The sequence below is a fragment of the Suillus clintonianus genome, assembly GCF_016758775.1.
Source record: "Suillus clintonianus strain FC179 chromosome Unknown DEU56scaffold_15, whole genome shotgun sequence".
In the NCBI taxonomy this organism is placed as follows: Eukaryota; Fungi; Basidiomycota; class Agaricomycetes; order Boletales; family Suillaceae; genus Suillus; species Suillus clintonianus.
This window is the reverse complement of record NW_024539239.1, coordinates 464,878-475,892: the sequence shown is the minus strand read 5'-3', so window position 1 is coordinate 475,892 and position 11,015 is coordinate 464,878. Positions and strand designations below refer to the sequence as shown.

The following is an 11,015-nucleotide window of genomic DNA, read 5'->3' as shown; positions in this document are numbered from 1 at the left end:
ATTACCGAGGGAAATGTTGCGGTCAGCAATGGGAGACGTAGCCCGACCTTGGCATTTGTTATTGTTGAAAGGCCCAGGTAGAGTCACGACAGCAGGCGGCGACGGCTGGGCGCTAGGGAGATGAGCTTGCAGTGATGCTTTGAAACGTTATAGACAATGAATGAAAGCCGGCGGCAGAACCAAGTTCGCAAGGAGGTTGGAGACCTGAGTCCGCGAGCATGAATAACGTCTTGTGTTCGGACAATCGCCCAGTGATTGTGCGACAACGCACTCCAATAACAGAACGTGTATATTCTGAAGTTCCAGAGTCCACTGGGGAGAAGCACGCACTAATCAGTGTCTCGTTAGAGACATGTAATCGAGCTTCCTGGAACCAGATGTTGATTGAAGTTGAATTCTGACCTCACGAGTCCCTCTCGAATGCGAATAGCTTATCTCCGGAAGAACATATATATTAGAACCATCTTGGTAATGCCCCATACTCCAAGCGAGAAGTGCAGGCTGCGCCATGACCGGTAGTGGGCTGCAGTGCCTCCCGTAATGGATGGCAGTGCGATGCTCAGAAGATAAACCTATAACAAAAGTGATAAGTCGTCGAAACATTATCAAATGAAAGTACATGTACCCCCAAAGAAAATATATACAGCAGTACCTCGCCGCTCGACGTTGTATATGTTGCCAATAACAGTCGCACCTATTAACACTCCGCCAGCCCAAAAGCCAGAACATGCCGATAGAACAGCGAGCTTGCGAGAGATACGGATGCTCCAACGTCAAGGCTTCCTATGCACAAATAGGCATATCCCACAAGAACGTTGGCCAGCGCCCATTTTGGGGTATGAGGTTGTCTAAAAATATGCAAACATCCAGCTAGTGCATACTTCAAAATTCGGAAACATACCTCATAGCAGCACCTGTTGAATTGAGGTCATGAACTATCTGGGGATCAAAGTAATAAAGGTCCTGGGAGTCAAGAACACTGGAGCGACAAGATCACTCAGTCGGATGGTTTATCTTCTTTCTAAATAAAGATCCGCTATTAGCGACAAAGAAGTGTGAAGAGCTGACGAAAAATAATGCGACTTCGCGTGCCTACTCCTCCAGCACATCAAAACTAGTGTTCATGCCTGTCCGGAGCTTGTAGGGCAAGCATGCTGACCATTCCCAAGACTTGGCGCTTCGAAACAGGAACGGTGGAAGCGAACATGGCGAGGACGGCAGATAGGAGCGGAAGAATGGAGAGAAAAAAGTACCTGGATTCAGCGCTCAGCTCTTAATGGGGCACAGGTAAAATGCTGCGCCACTGCTGCGGCAGGAACATTGGGACCACCAGCTGAGAAGAGGTGGTGCACCATCACGAGTCCACCGGGTGAGCGAGATGTTCAATGCATGATGTTCATTGTTTATTGAAGCCGAGGTGGGCGTTGAATTCCTTCGGTCTATGTCCCATATTTGGATTATTTTCGGCAGCGATGCCGAGTTGAACCGGTGAGAAAATCGGCCGCAATAGACGGGTGAGCCACCTTCCTCCGCCAGGTGCCCATGTCCAACGCTGGCCAAGGTGCGACTGTCAAGGGAAATGTCCAAAGTAGTCACAACGTTGGTGTGACCTTCCAAGGTACCTGCGACAACGTTAACCCTTCCACTCAACATCACGTACCCATAACTCCCAACACACCACATTATCGACATCGTCTTCATGAAAATCGTCTTCAGGATTGCGTCTTGGGCCATCTCCCTCAATATTGACAACAACCTGTTTCCCGTTCCCCAAGATTACAAGTGCCGACCCACTGCTTCACCAACTACTTCATCGTCCGCAATGTGGACGATGCATAGACCTCCTGGATAGACGCGTCACGGTCGAAAGGCGCTGCAAGAGAAGGTCATTCGTCACCGCCTATGGCTCGTATAGAGTCTCCTATGACTACTGTTGAACGCGGAGAAAGCACACCCGCCACCAAAAAGGCAGGGAGTCCGAATGACATCCGATCGCCAGAATGGTACTGCACGATTAGGTGTAGGAGCCTAGGAGGACCCTCAACAACCACTAATTTCAGAGCTCGCTAACAAGATCTGCGAGCGTCCAGCAGTGGATTTACAAGATAACAAGGTTGAGGCGACGCGAAGATGGAGGTCCTCCTAATGAACAACCGGATTGGGGTTGAGGAGATTGACATCGGGAGCAGGGAAGAAATCTTACACAGTGACGCAAGAATGCTGCAATTTCCAGGTGACTAGGCGGAGAAGAAGAATGAGACCAAGCTGATCATAGTGATTCCGATAGCATACCCTAAGGAGCCCTTTTTTATCATTCTTCAGGAAGATAGGGTGGTTAAACGTCTCGGTACTCGAGGACTGCTCGTGGAATGCAGTTGTACTTACGCCATATTTATAGTGATACCCTCAATCCACGACTGGCCACTGCAGACTAGTGATCTTATACCTGCCGTCAAAGACCAGTAGTCTGTCGGGGCTCGTCTTTCCTTGTAGCAACGTGCTCAAATCTCTGATGATTCAAGATGTCCTTAAATCAAGACCGGAGACTCCGTTCCTGGGCCAGCTGTGTAGTAGCCGCGCTCTTTCGTCTAGCCAGGCTGCGTACCGAATCACAACGGCGCGAACTTATCTCCGCGCAAGGCTGCATACCAACATTCAGTTGACTGTCACCTGTCACCTTCAAGCTCAAATTGGCTCCTGCTTGATATTTACACCGTATGACATATTCACTCGTGCAGTTTGACTAGTTCGTCCACTCAGTGCGCCACACTTTCAATTCAGACATAGGTTTTGGGTTCTATAAATAATCATTATGCTGACGATAAACACCGGTGTCGGGGGCGTCACTCCTGCATTCTACAGTCCACTTTCGACCACAAGCTGGCGAACTTCGTTGTCATGGCCGCTGCCACAGACATGGCTATAAATATCCCAGCAGATTCCATGTCGAATCCAACATAACAATGAACGCATCTACCATCGCTATAACCTCTACATTAAATCTCTGGACAACCGTACGTTCGGTTGGTGCGCTGAATGTCGCTGGTTCATTTACTGCACTATGGGCTTTTGTCAAAGTCCTAAGGGCGCTTCGCCGGCGATTGAAGACGACTCAACTGCGGAGTCCACCTCGTACCAGCTTCGTATATGGCGTTTTGCACGACCTCGAGTCATCTCATGATAGTGGTGCAATGTATGAACATTGGGCGACGCAATATGGGGTAGCGTATATGATTCCGAGCGTCCTCGGACAAACGACAATTGTGCTATGTGACCCAAAGGCCATAGCACATTTTTATGCCCGGGAGACATGGATCTATGTGCACACGCCCATTATGTCGGCATTGTTAGAGGCATCGGTATGTTATCGCCCTCTTCTTACCCTCATCTATCTGATATCTTCTTGTCAGATCGGCAGAGGGCTCATCTGGTCTCACGGTGAGAACCACAGGAGGTGCTGTTCAGTTCTTGTCCTCACGCCAGAGACTAATTGTGTGAACCAGGCAGCGGAAGGCCCTTACGCCAGCTTTCAGTAATGCAGCTATTCGGAAACTCACATCAGTGTTTTATGACTCAGCATACAAGGTAAGGATTCGCAATGTGGGAAATGCATCTATGAGGTTGATGCGTTACAGGCCAAAGGTGCATGGGACACTGCTATAGAATCAAGCAAAGATGGGAATACTGTCATTGAAGTTCAAAACTGGTGCGTAGCTTTCCTGGCTGGACAAAGTATCATTCCTAATCGAAACAACTCCAAGGATGAATCATATATCGTACGCAACATTTTTTTGCCATTGAAGCCTCGAGAATGATGCAATACCAGTCTGGATACTGTCGGCATTGCTGGTTTCTCCCATGATTTTGGCTCGCTTGATGGACAGCACGCCAGCGTGACGGAAGCGTTTGATACTTTCGGAAACGACTCAAAGGCCTCAGCAGTGAACCACGCTTTTATGCTGCTCGCGTCAGCGTTTCCTGTCATTCTCAAGATCCCCAATAAGCGGACGCAACTGTTCAACAACCTCAGTGCAACCATGGGAGAAATATCGAACGACTTGTTGATTCGCAGTCGCAGGGAAAAGGATGCGAACATGATCGAGAGAGACGAGGAGAAGTCCATCATTGGATTGTTGTACGTTTTCCACATGATTCATCGTATTCCCTTGATTGACGCGACGATCAGTCAAATCTGAAGGCCAGGATGCCGAGCTTCGTATGTCAAAGGAAGAAGTAGTGGCTCAGGTTCGTAGAGATTATCATAGCCATGATTTCAAGCTGACATCCTGCAGATGAAGGTCTTGCTTATTGCGGGTTATGAAACAACATCGAGTGAGTTGATTGTTTTCTGGTGCTATCACATCGGCTGATTTTCCTTGGCAGTCAGTCTTACTGTAAGTCTAGTGTCCTATAACGTCTGTACGCGCTATTCATGTGATGATCAGTGGGCGCTGATCGAGCTATCGCAACACCCCGATGCCCAAACCAGACTCAGAGGAACTACTTGCGTTTGGTGCTGATCCGACATATGACCAATTAAAGGCCAATCTCCCATACTTGGATGGGGTTGTTCATGAGGTTCTACGACTCCATCCTCCGATACCCGAGTTCACTCGTGTTGTAAGTGTTCCTGTCTAAGTACGAATAGAAACACTGACAATAGATGTACAGGCAGCCGCAGATGACGTCATTCCCTTGAGCGAACCTGTGTGCAACGCGTCTGGGGAAATGACGGACCATATATATGTAGCGAAGGGGACATTGATTACGATACCAGCTGCGGCGATCAATCGTTCTTTTGCCATCTGGGGACCTGACGCAAAGGAATTCAAGCCTGAACGTTGGCTGGCTGAAGAGGGCATCAGTGGGAAGGCCAAGGAAGTCCAAGGTCATAGGCATTTGCTGACCTTTGTCGACGGCCCGAGGACGTGTCTTGGAAAAGATTTTGCGGTTGTGGAATTCAAGGTGATTGCTTCATATCAGCTAGTTTCGATGTTGCTCACTGCGATACAGGCGGTTCTATTGATTCTGGTGAAGAATTTCGTATTTGAGATGCGGGATGGACCGGATACTCAGCTCGAAGTTGCGAGAGGGATTTTGCCACGTCCGCGGGTTGTTGGAGAAGACGGCATTGGAGTACCTTTGAAAGTTCGTCGGTATGAATGATCGGTTACGCTGCACTGGCAGGTTCAGATATTCCTATGTTTTTCTCACTTATTCGCGGCTTGGACGGACTCTGAAGGGGGGAAAATGTTGACTGGCGGTCATACTCAATACGCGCACAGCATGACGCAGCCTATAACACTCCGTCACAGTCATGCCCGCCGCCATCTCTACCCGAAGATGACATTCACACGCCACTGGAGTACTCATCGTTTCACGAACTCCAGTATGTATCTGCCTTGTATCACAGTTTCTCTCTTAGAAGTTGAACGGCCCAGGTGTGGTCAAGATTAAGCTTGTTTGAGGTATGAGATCAAGGCAAACGGAGTTCAAGACGTGTTAATCTCTGCAGAAGACGAGCTGATACAGTTTAAACTGTAAAGACCAGTTCAACCAAGTTCAATGGACATTCTTGCTTGTTTGTATGCGCAGAGCGTAGACGATTGGTTCAAGGTATGATTCTCTCGATGACTCTCCTGGGGAAAGCGGTCTACTTTGGAAAGTCTTTTGGCGTACGTTTTCTAGAGCAGCAGCAGGGCGAGCGGTACGGGGGCATAGCAACTAATTACGAGACCATGTCGTCAAGGGCATGGCTTCTGAGTAATGGCCCTGTTCGTAGCCTCATGGACGTCAGAACGCCAGAAATATTGAATTTGAATCCATTTTCAACGAGGAAGACCCACCAATACAGGTTGTACAGTTGACACTTCATTCCTCGAAGGCGCAGGATGATACCGCGTCGCAGAGAGTTGGATCGTCGACCCCGTACCACGGCGGTAAGCGAGGGAAATGCTAGACGACATTGATATGCGTGGATGGTGTGCTCCGAGATGTTTGGGGCGATGAAAAGCGCCAGAGGAAAAGTCGCACTATTGGTTAGATTTAGTTGAGTGATCAGTCGTTCATGGGTATTGATAACGAACGCACGAGAATGAGCTTGTTGTCTTCTCCTACGCTACCGAAGCGGTATGTCCGTCCATCGCAACGGAGCTCGTCGAACGCGACGGCTGAGACGAAGGAGGAGTGTTCTTGACATCGGTGCGACAACACGTTGTTCCCAAGGGGAGAAAATGGTGAGGAGGTCATCTTGGCCGCCAGTCTGGTTGAGAATAGACAATCAAAGGCGTTCTTTGAGTTATAAGCATGTGGAGAAACGCACGAGAATGAAGCGCCCGTCAGGAGACCATGCAACACTGGTCAAAGAACCGAAATAGGACGCATAACGATCAACCAGCCTGGACAAGTTACATAATATTAAGTTCTGTTTAGCAATCAAAGGGGGAGACGACATACTGCTCTGCAAGTGGATCAATTACCCTCAAACACCCATCCTCTGAAATGGCTGCTACATATTTGACATCAGGAGAGAACACAAAGTCTAGACACCATGAGCTTCCAACCGAGCGATGAGTAAAAAATACGGCACTCACCGACGACACCACGCCGACACAGGCGCCAATGATGGTGGACATCACTGCCCGGCGGGTGTGACAGGATCAAACCAGGATGATAAATTGGTTAGAGTTGTGGGATTGGTTGATGGTGCAGCATTAAATTGAACGACACACCTCACTGTTGACCACGGTGGTTCCCTCGGCTCATGAAAGAATATGAAACTGACGTAGGACAATATAGGACCAACGATATTCTGATGCCCAAGTGAATTACCGTAAGAGCAGCAGATAACCTCAGCGAATGCGGGCGGTCAATTTCAAGGTTCGCGGTCGTCACGGACGGACGCAATGAAAGCTGTAATTACGATGTAAAGCTTGAAAGATATAACTGACTACGACGACTGTGTTCTTCATGTGCCTCGAGGCGAGATGGTCCTGCTTCTGGCTGGGACTGACTAGACATCGGTTTCAATTCGATGTCTTCGCGCTGGGAGGTTTGGATCCTACGACACTGCATCAGGTCATCCGTACAACAAACGAATGAGGTTTTTATACCTGGGGGTAGGCATCGAGACATTGACAATGTCTACCTCTTGTTCATTGTCGACTGGCGCTGCGAGTCGAGATAGCCCTGCCTCGGGCTGCGACTGAAAGAAAGTCACTGGGTTCAATTTGACTTTTTGGGGGGCGTCGAATTGGGTCCTACAGCAGTACATCAGTAAACCCATTTAACAAGCAAATCACCTAGTGTTACCTAGTAGTAGGTATGGGAACGTTAGCAATGGAATGCTCAGATTCATCATCCGAAGGGTCGTCATCATAGACTGGCCGTGGGACCGATTTCTTCTCCTTTTTCTGGAACCAGCTAAGGCAGAAGAAGAGTACATATGGTCGTTCTCCGTCATCCACGCCAACAGCGTCACCCTAGCGAAGGATAGGGTCAGTTCTCAAGAATCCGATAGAATTGCATGAAACAAACAGGTGTTGCTATTCCGAGAGGAACGTCGACGACTCGCGGAGCTTTTCGTTTGGGTTGATGCTCCTTTTTCTTTCCCTTCTTGTCAAATGACGGCCTCATGCCATTGAAGAAGGTCCTGACATCAAGCGAGCGAGATGATGAAGGGCCTCCCGCGTGAGCGAGTGGCGATGCAGAGTGATTGGCGAGCTGGTAGTTCACCGGCCTATTTCGGCGCTGGCCATGAATATCCGACTAAGAAATCAATCAAATACGGAGGTCATCAAATGGGATTCAAATGACGTACATTGAGCAGTCCTTTCATCTGATCGATAGTCAGGATTTATATCATATGCAGTGTTAGAAAACACACCTTGTGTTTGGCACGACCAGCCTTGGAACGAGTGAGTGTGAGCATGCGAGGGAGTGGGATCATAGTGGGGAGTAGTCACCTCATTATTCACGCCGGCCAGAGAATCGCTTTCCGCTGCTGCGAGCACATCCTCAGGTATCTCCCATTGCGAGATTTTCATGTCCCTGGCGCCACTGAATATAAAGCGTCCATCCACTGAGAATGCAACACGATACACCTCATCTGAGTGCTCAAATCGGGCTACTTCTGTACCTGTGGCGAACTGCCACAATCGAACAGTATAGTCTCCAGATGCTGATGCAAGAAGGGTGCCAGCTGGGTTCAAGACGATATGATTGATATCCTCATTTTCGTCATGGCCAGTCCAAGGATCACCAACCTGTTTGCAGGTCGATGTGTCCCAACAGCGGATGACAGGATCACTGCCACTACCAGCTGAGAAGAGATGTGCGTCATCGGGAGTCCAGGTGAGCGAGAGGTTCGCTGCATCGTTAAAGCCGCAGTGGCCGTTGAATTGAGCAAGACGCTTCCTTGGTTCCAAGTCCCATATTTGGATATCTTCAGTGGTAGCAACGCCGAGCTGACCGGTCGGAGAAAATCGGATCCAAAGGATGGGCGAGTCGCACAAGAGAGGTTCACCTTTCCTCTGCCAGGTGGTCGTGTCCCATAAAATCACTGTGCGATCCATTGACCCGCTGGCCAATATCTCGCCGTCAGGAAAAATGTCCAAAGTAACCACAATGTTTGTGTGACCTTCCAAGGGACCTGCGACGATGCTCCCACTCTCAACATCACGTACCCATAACTGCCATGACGCCACATTATCGAAATCGTCTTCATGGAAACTTTCTTCAGGATCGCCTGTTGGGTCCTCTCCCTCAGCAATTACAACCTGTTTCCCGTTTCCCAAGACTACACATGGGCCAAGCATCTGCTTCACCACCCACTTCATCATCTCTGTGCCGTCCTCAAGCCTCCATATGCGTATTGTCTTGTCGACAGACCCGGTCGCTATTCTCTTGCCATCCGAAAAAGTTGCGATTGAGGTGATGTTCCCATCATGACCCTGAAACGTCTTGACAGGCTCTCGATGTGATCTAGGTAGCTGTTTGACATCCTTCATTCTCAGTTGTTCTCCTGAGGCCGCTGAGTTCCTCGTCTGTTATGCCTAGCCGGAAGTTAGAGATGTCAAAGAGGAGAATGCGAGAGATCTACCTATTGCTGAAGCAATGGTTTTGGTCAAGGTGCGTTGCTGGGGCAACGTGTCTACAGCATGCAGCTTATTCCATGAAGCACGATGTCGCCTCATATGCGCTTGGGTCGGAAAACATTGTACCTAAGCACTGCTTCAACCGGGACGACACACTATATTTCGGTCCGTTTTTCTGCCGCAAACAAGCGCCGGGACACGAATCGTCCACGATATGCTCCATCCGTCGGGACTCGGTCCTGCATGGCTTGTTGCAATCAGATCCTTTCTCCCTCAGAATCCGGTATTCTATGAATTTCTATCCCACGTCCAATTTTCAATTCCAACAACTTTGAACACTTTTTTAGCATGAGACAAGCTACACTGCTCACAGCGACCTGTTCAACTTCTTGGCGTATTCCATCGACTGTCAACTTGGCACAGTGTACCACATGTATGAATATCGGGTTTTGAAAGTCAGTATTTTATCCATCTGCGTACGAACGATGCTGCACTCCATTGATAACTTTTGCCCCTTTGCACCATGTACTATCAGCATCGACGACAGGACCAACCACCTACAACTAGTGCCTCGGCGATGTCTTTATACCCGTGTTATTCAAAACCACTGTCACTATGTCCAGGCGCTAGTACGAGCGCCAGCGCAGGCCCTAGGACAAAATACGAGGACCAGCAGATGCAAGACTGGGATGATCGAACAGATGCGACACCAGAACCGGAGGCACAGATGTGAATTACATTGAAGAGGTCAGTGGGAAGGCCAAGAAAGTTCAAGGTCATAGACATTTGCTGACATATGTTGACGGCCCGAGGACGTGTCTTCGAAAAGATTTTACGGTTGCAGAATTCAAGGTGATTGCTACATATCAGCTAGTTTCGATGTTGCTCGCTGCAATACACGCGGTTCTATTTGAGATGCGGGATGGATCGGATACTCAGCTCGAGGTTGCGAAGGGGATTTTGCCACGTCTGCGGGTTGTTGGAGAAGATGGTATTGGAGTACCTTTGAAAGTTCGTCGGTATTAATGATCGGTTACGCTGCACTAGCAGGTTCAGGTATTGCTATATTTTCATCACTCATTCGCGGCTTGGACTCTCAGGTAGCAAGGATATGCAAGTCCCGGCAGCCTGCAGGACTATGGGGAAGGAAAAAAAATGTTGACCGGCAGTCATACTCAATACGCGCACAGCATGACGCAGCCTATAACACTCCGTCACAGTCATGCCCGCTACCATCTCTACCTGAAGATGACATTCACACACCACTGGAATGCTCACCGTTTCACGAACTCCAGTATGTATCTGCCTTGTATCACAGTTTCTTTCTTAAGTCGAACGGCCCAGGTGTGGGGAGTTCAAGACGTGTTAATCTCTGCAGAAGACGAGCTGATACAGTAGTTCAACAGATATTCTTGCTTGTTTGTATGCGCAGAGCGTAGACGATTGGTTCAAGGTATGATTCTCTCGATGACTCTCCTGGGGAAAGTGGTCTACTTTGAAAAGTCTTTTGGCGTACGTTTTCTAGAGCAGCAGCAGGGCGAGCGATACGGGGGCATAACAACTAATTACGAGATCATTTCAGAAGTCGTCAGGGGCATGGCTTCTGAGGAATGGCTCTGTTCGTAACCTCATGGACGTCAAAATGCCAGAAACATTGAATTTGGATCCATTTCAAGACCAGAGATATCTGACGTGTTTTCATACATCCATGACGGTTCTCATATCTCATTATGTCGCTCAGGATCGGGTGCGGCGTCGTTACTCGTACATGAACATCACTCAATTGGTCACTCTACTTTTCCATGACTTCGTCAATACGACTGCCAAAAAGTGGAGGAGGTTTGAGAATGGCTGACGAGTCCCTGTTATTGTGGGTAGGAACTGGTATTACCCTCATTAAACAATTCCAACATGATTGTT

General features: G+C 48.7%; 3 protein-coding genes across 3 annotated transcripts; 1 reads left to right on the top strand and 2 right to left on the bottom strand.

The window, feature by feature from the left end:
• Positions 1-431: 431 nt before the first annotated feature.
• DEU56DRAFT_753685 (uncharacterized protein) lies at positions 432-1,207 on the bottom strand (the record flags this gene model as incomplete). The annotated part of the gene is made up of 4 exons (XM_041349732.1): positions 432-572; positions 761-848; positions 902-939; positions 1,160-1,207. The coding sequence occupies 4 exons, from the start codon at positions 1,205-1,207 to the stop codon at positions 432-434; spliced, it is 315 nt and encodes a 104-aa protein (XP_041211652.1).
• Positions 1,208-2,534: 1,327 nt separating this feature from the next.
• DEU56DRAFT_978670 (cytochrome P450) lies at positions 2,535-5,166 on the top strand (the record flags this gene model as incomplete). Its single annotated transcript, XM_041359707.1, has 12 exons — positions 2,535-3,359; positions 3,411-3,454; positions 3,504-3,585; positions 3,636-3,706; positions 3,762-3,776; positions 3,827-4,158; positions 4,187-4,245; positions 4,293-4,332; positions 4,384-4,419; positions 4,490-4,620; positions 4,672-4,965; positions 5,014-5,166. Exons 1-12 carry the CDS (start codon positions 2,964-2,966, stop codon positions 5,164-5,166), a joined length of 1,653 nt encoding a protein of 550 aa, XP_041211651.1. The 5' UTR covers positions 2,535-2,963.
• Positions 5,167-5,545: 379 nt separating this feature from the next.
• Positions 5,546-6,356, bottom strand: DEU56DRAFT_157096 (uncharacterized protein). The gene is made up of 3 exons (XM_041344813.1): positions 6,091-6,356; positions 5,847-6,032; positions 5,546-5,783 (listed from the first exon to the last, which is right to left on the bottom strand). The coding sequence occupies exons 1-3, from the start codon at positions 6,247-6,249 to the stop codon at positions 5,745-5,747; spliced, it is 384 nt and encodes a 127-aa protein (XP_041211650.1). The 5' UTR covers positions 6,250-6,356; the 3' UTR covers positions 5,546-5,744.
• Positions 6,357-11,015: the final 4,659 nt, after the last annotated feature.